Source organism: Colobus angolensis, unplaced genomic scaffold, assembly GCF_000951035.1.
Source record: "Colobus angolensis palliatus isolate OR3802 unplaced genomic scaffold, Cang.pa_1.0 Scaffold327, whole genome shotgun sequence".
In the NCBI taxonomy this organism is placed as follows: Eukaryota; Metazoa; Chordata; class Mammalia; order Primates; family Cercopithecidae; genus Colobus; species Colobus angolensis.
This window is the reverse complement of record NW_012116566.1, coordinates 338,452-345,005: the sequence shown is the minus strand read 5'-3', so window position 1 is coordinate 345,005 and position 6,554 is coordinate 338,452. Positions and strand designations below refer to the sequence as shown.

The 6,554-nt window shown below is 43.5% G+C and overlaps 1 protein-coding gene across 1 annotated transcript in view; it reads right to left on the bottom strand.

The window, feature by feature from the left end:
- Nucleotides 1–6,548, bottom strand: part of ANKH (ANKH inorganic pyrophosphate transport regulator) — a 166,416-nt gene extending 159,868 nt beyond the window's left edge. Inside the window, exon 1 of the mRNA XM_011951762.1 lies at nucleotides 6,354–6,548. Coding sequence (XP_011807152.1) covers nucleotides 6,354–6,449 — 96 coding nt within the window. The 5' untranslated portion in view covers nucleotides 6,450–6,548. The remainder of the gene's footprint in view (nucleotides 1–6,353) is intronic.
- Between the last annotated feature and the right edge of the window lie 6 nt (nucleotides 6,549–6,554).

The following is a 6,554-nucleotide window of genomic DNA, read 5'->3' as shown; positions in this document are numbered from 1 at the left end:
AATTAGAGGTACTTTTTCCCATTTAAAAAATATTTACCAAACTTTAAACAATTAGCTGATATTACTTCTATTTATAATTAGGAAAAATAATTATTTTGAAATGTATTCTGTTACTACAGAATAGACTGGACGGGGAAAAGTCTCCCTCACAGTGACTCAGAGCCTTAGCCTGAGATTTCCATTTCTTTCTTTAAGCGCTTTGGGAAGTGAATCTTAAAACAGATCCCTGTCTTCTTGTTCCTTAAGGCAAGCGCTTAAGCACTGTCAAAGGAGGTCCTCTCCATTGCTCAGTGACCTTGGATGAAGAGTCTCTTCCCTGTTGGAGCCAGTGCCATAGACTACACCTGTCCTTTTTAGTGCCGTTCCTCCTAATCGAATGAAATATTTCTGTTGTACTTTGGGAGGAGGTGTGGAGAGGGTGCGCTTCTCCAAGCTATTTTTCCTGGGCGTCTCTTTTTGTCCGTCTTGTGATATTAATAACTTGGAACCCTCTTATACTGTGGAAGCCTAACTCTAGGTTTCCTAAATAGAAAGGGCTGAAGATATATGAACACTCCTATTACACATCTAACTCCAGAAATTCTCACAATTCATGTGCAAAACTCTCCATTCACAGATAAACAGCTCTGGTCTTCGAATTATCATATTAGACCCAACCAAATTCAGTAAATCATACAAGGCAATTTGAAATATCTAAAGTATTTGAAAGGTACTGAGGTATTCGGTGCGGTCTCAGCTCACTGCAACCTCCGCCTCCCTGGTTCAAACAATTCTCCCGCCTCAGCCTCCTAAGTAGCTGAGATTACAGGCACCTGCCACCATGCCTGGCTAATTTTGTATTTTTAGTAGAGACAGGGTTTCTCCATGTTGTCCAGGCTGGTCTCAAGCAATCTGCCTGCCTCGGCCTCCCAAAGTGCTGGGATTAAAGGTGTGAGCCACCACACCCAGTCCCATTTCTCCTTTGAGCGTAAAAGAGTAGATTACCTGGCCCTAGGCAGAACCCATTTCTTAAGTGAGAACAATTTCAACTTTCTTTTCTCCTTCAAGGTCTTCACAGCAACGTTGCCCTTAACATTTTAAGTAATACTGAGTACCTTTTTAAAAAGTTCAGGCTTGGGCCGGGCGCGGTGGCTGAAGCCTGTAATCCCAGCACTTTGGGAGGCCGAGACGGGCGGATCACGAGGTCAGGAGATCGAGACCATCCTGGCTAATAACACAGTGAAACCTTGTCTCTACTAAAAATACAAAAAATTAGCCGGGTATGGTGGCGGGTGCCTGTAGTCCCAGCTACTCAGGAGGCTGAGGCGAGAGAATGGCGTGAACCCGGCAGGCAGAGCTTGCAACGAGATGAGATCGCGCCACTGCACTCCAGCCTGGGCGACAGAGCGAGACTCCACCTCAAAAAAAAAAAAAAAAAAAAAAAAAAAAAAAAAGTTCAGGCCAGGCACAGAGACTCACGCCTGTAATCCCAGCACTTTGGGAGGCTGAGGCGGGCGGATCACAAGGTCAGGATATCGAGAACATCCTGACTAACACAGTGAAACCTTGTCTCTACTAAAAATACAAAAAATTAGCCGGGTATGGTGGCGGGTGCCTGTAGTCCCAGCTACTCAGGAGGCTGAGGCGAGAGAATGGCGTGAACCCGGCAGGCGAAGCTTGCAGTAAGCCGAGGCGACAGAGCAAGACTCCGTCTCAAAAAAAAAAAAGTTCACTAATTTGTTCTATGTCATTTGGTGAATTTGGCTTTTAAGGAAATTGGGGACTTTGAACCAAATTTAAACAGAGTAACAATTCTTTGGACATGGTGAGATCAAATGAACATTTGCAGATACTTTAAAAGAAATATATTGTTTAAAGACTATCTCAATATGTTCCTTTCCTTAGCAATCTGTATTGTTCTAATGATAAAGACCAAGTGACTTCTAAACAACTTTATTGTGAGGTATCAGTTGTTTCTTCCCCCCACCCCCACTCTGACCAAAAGCTATGCCAACCTTGTTAACATAAGATACAGTGTTGACTTAATTATCTGGGTAATTCAGCTTTTCTTAAAATGAACTTATTTGTCATAATATCCCTTTCCTGGGAGCCCTTTTAATCATCCTACATCTGTTGAGTTTTTAAAATTCAACACACAGGCTGGACATGGTGGCTCTCGTTTTGGAAGGCCAAGGTAGGCGGATCACGTGAGCTCAGGAGTTCAAGACCAGTCTGGGCAACGTGGTGAAACTCCATCTCTACAAAAAATACAAAAATTAGCCGGGGGTGGTGGTGCACACCTGTAGTCCCCGTTACTTGGGGGACTGAGGCAGGAGAATCGCTTGAGCCTGGGAAATGGTGGCTGCAGTGAGCCAAGATCACACCACTGCACTCTAGCCTGGGCAACAAGCGAGACTCGGTCTCAAAAAAAAAAAAATTTTTTTCAATATACGACAGTTAAGATTAAATTTAGACCTAGTCTGGGAATCAGAAAAGCTAGAACTTATTCCTAAATTTGTAAGGGCCAGGGGGGTATGGGCTTGAACCTTAGCTCTGCCATTTACTGCTTGTGTCGTCTTGAACAAGTACCTTACCATGTGTAGGCCTCTCATTCTTTCCTTATATATATCATATGCTGAGATATAGGCACATACTAGGTGCTCAATTAATGGAAGTGATTAATACTTTGATTCTCAATCTGTAAACATTGAGATAAAATTCTAGATATACAATGATCATAAAGTATTTTATATACCTATAGCGCTCTATAATACAAACGTTATTTCAGTTTCTGCAAAAGGAGATGTGTTCCCATTTTCTCTGGTGCCTATGTAGAGACAGGGCAGATCATTTTATTCCATAGAGCTTTTTTTAGTATAAAAATTCAACCTCGCTCCCTCACCACCTCAAATTACTGCCACTACCAAAACTGAAAAAACGTGGTAATAGGTTTTGCTAGTTTTGTTAGAGGAAATAGTCCATAATATTTGGTTTCCTCCCTGACTGAGCTATAAAATGGCTAAGAAATCTGTATACAACAGGTAATTTTCATGGAGAAAATCAGAAGTTTCTGGAGAGACTGTTACAGGCTCTTTCCTTAGCCCCTCCACACACTCTGGCTCTGGGGTCATTAACAGGCAATTTCTTTACATGGTCTCATATGTGCAGCTTACTTAACTTTCAGTGGAATCTTGTACATAGCTGGATTTCCATTTCAAAAGATCTGTACATGTTTTTTCAAGAAACCATGACCTGTGATATTTATCATCATAAAACACCTCATCGAAGAAACATTTAATATAATTGTGCTATTGTTTTGTTCTTGACAAGCCAGGAACTTAAAAGCTCATGAGAGGTTTTACTTTCTAGTTTTGCATTTCTTTTCTTTTCTTTTTTTTTTTTTTTAAGACAGAGTCTTGCTCTGTCACCCAGGCTGGAGTGTGTAGTGGTACAGTCTTGGCTTACTGCAACCTCTGCCTCCTAGGGTTCAATGCAATTCTCCCACCTCAGCCTCCTGAGTAGCTAGGATTACAGGCATGCAACACCATGCCTGGCTAATTCTTGTTTGTTTGTTTGTATTTTTTAGTAGAGATGGAATTTCACCATGTTGGCCAGGCTGGTCTCGAACTCCTGACCTTAACTGATCCATCCACCTTGCCTCCCAAAGTGCTGGGATTACATACAGGTGTGAGCTACTGTGCCTGGCCTCTTTTTTTTTTTTTCTTTTTTTCTTTTTTTTTTTTTTTTTTTAATAGAGATGAGGTTTCACTATGTTGCCCAGGCTGGTTTTTAATTGCTGAGCTAAAGTGGTCCTCCCACCTTAGCCTAAGCAATCCTCTAGCCTAAGCCCCCCAAAGATTGCCCTCCCGAAAGTGCTACGATCATAGATAGGCATAAGCCACCTTGCCCAGCCTAATTTTGCATGTCTTAATCATCTCAAAAACATGTGAACCTGAGGCTGCATTGACCTTTGTATTCCCATGCTACCTCTCCATCTTAGGATTTGTAAATCGCTGACAAATATGCCACCATTCACTCCCAGCAAGGTGTAATACACCTGCCCACTCAGCAGCAGGACCTACATGTGTCTGTCTAGAACTCCATATAAACTCAAGGACTGCATATTTTCAGCTAACGTAGACCTACTCTTGCAAACTGGTTCATTTCTCCTCCTCTTTACTGTGCTTCAGAAGAGTTGGGGTAAAATGTTCTTCTATTCATCACCCACACATATCAGGCCACTCTTCAGCTCCCACTGTAATTCTTTCCCTCCAGTTTAATGCTGAGAAAGAGTAAGCAAGTCTCGCTCTCTCTCACCCTGCAACATTTTGCAAAACAATTATCATCTGACACCAGAAGGCAAAGCAATGTTTGGAAAACCTATCAATTTCTTCCCCACATTTCTCCACCCTTAATTCTGTGATAAAATATCTCCGCCCGCCAGGCAGCCTATAACCTCATAAATACTCTGGTGTTTTCGGGAAAAGGACCTCAAATGACACTTTGCTTGATAACATTTTGCTTCTCTGCAAAACACAACTCCGTTGAGTACTGTGCTTACATCAGCCATGATAATCAGGTTAGCAATGTTTTAAGGATGAGTTAGAATTATTAGACCCGTGAGGATAAACCATCTAGTTAGTTGTCTCTTATGTTTAACCTCCCTTTTGTGACTTCAGGAGATTCTTTTTCTTATACTAAAATCAAACCTAGTTATGTCAACATTTCATTAAATCAAGGCAAAAGGGAGGCAATATTGTGGTATGCATCAGGTGGTTTAATGATGACACAGACTACTCTTATTTCCATTAGTTATCTCTATATGATTCTTACATGCACACAAACACACACCAGTTCAGATGAGCGGCCTGGGCTTTCTGACAACCTTTGGGACAGCTTCAAGAAAGTAAGCCTTAAAATAGGAAAGGCTCGAGTGAATATACAGCATTTGACTCATCTAAAATGGGCCATGTAGTAAATTCACGTCTAAAAGCTTTTCTACAGATTGTAGGAAATGTTTAAAGTAACCAGTTACTATAGAAAGAAGGGAAGGTGGGCAGGTACAGGGTGGAGCAGGGAAGGAGAAGCCCTTGGGGTACCCTTGTGAGGCACTGGCAGGACACAGTGGCAATAGAACAGACAAGATTTTATCAAAGGACATTGGTTGGCTCTGTAAACAAAGGTCTCCAGAGAATATGCCATACTGTGAACACCTATCATCAACAAAATTCAAAGTAAAAAGTAGCTTACAATGTGGGCTACATATTAGGGAGCTTATAGAGTTGCAATTATTCAAAAGTTCTGAGCACAGAGAGACAAATCCAAACAGATATTCGTCAAACGAAGGAGTCAAACAAATCTCCGGTTTGTAACTGCCTCCTGAAAGCTGTTTGGCTTTTACAATGAGTACTGCATCAAATCAAGCGCATATTCTATATAAATATCCGTTTAAGTCTCTTGACTTAAAAGGAAAGAAGACAGTACCACAATACGGGAGTGCCGCTCGTCACACGCTCTGGCCACTTGGGACACCTGCCCATCAGGGTGGCATGTCACTGCCTCCCCATCACCAAATCCTCTCCCCGGCCTTAGGACGCAGCTGCATCCCGCTGGTGGCCCTGCCAAAACGGTCCCCACATGCAAAGTGCGGGGTGCCAATGCCCCATCGCTGGAGAGCCTGCAGCGCTAGATTTGCAATGACGCCACATGGAGAAAACGTGAAAAGAAACAAGGACGAGAAGGCGACACCAAACAAAAATGTGCTCCCCTTCTTTAGTGGTCCATGAAAAAAAAAAAAAAAAAGAAAGAAGGTAGGAAAGAAAAAGGAAAAGGAAAAAAAAGAAATCCCAAACTAGAAATGGTCAAGACCGGCTTATCAGGACCCATTCGGGATACCCCTAATCCTTACCTGGACTACGAAACAGATGTTTAAAAATTAGAAGTACCTGGGAAATCAACTTGGACGCATTATAAAACAGAATTTCCCCACCGTCACCATTACCACCAGCCACTGGTAAATAAAAACCCAGCACTTAAGCTACTAGAAACTACATTTTAATTACAGAGCTGAGGTTTACATAATTGCAAATTACATAATACTGCCGTGCACTAAAAACCCTTCCATCCATAGGTGAAGCTTCACACCATTCAGTCTTTAACATTTTCCAGAGAGGGCTGGAAAAGTCTGCTGAATAATTGAGGGGACGGAGGGAGAGAATGGGGTGCTAGAAAAGTCACCCTTGACAAGCTGCACACCCGACCAAATGTTCCAGGATAAAGAGGGACTCGGAGCAGGTGACTCCCCTCCGCCCCAGTGTCCGGGCGTGTAAGGCCAAGGCAGGGCGAGAGGGCGCGGGGCGCGGGGCCGGGCTTACCTGCTCCCCGAAGTCGATGGCTATGTTGGTGATGCCCAGGGGCACCAAGAACCGGATCAGGGGCCAGTAGTGCGTGAGCGCCGGGAATTTCACCATAGTCCCCGCTGTGGGCTGACCCCACACACATCTGCTGCCGCGAGGGGACTCTGCGGGAGGCAAAGGGCGACGGGGCGAGCGGGGCGCGGGCCGACAGAGGCCGCG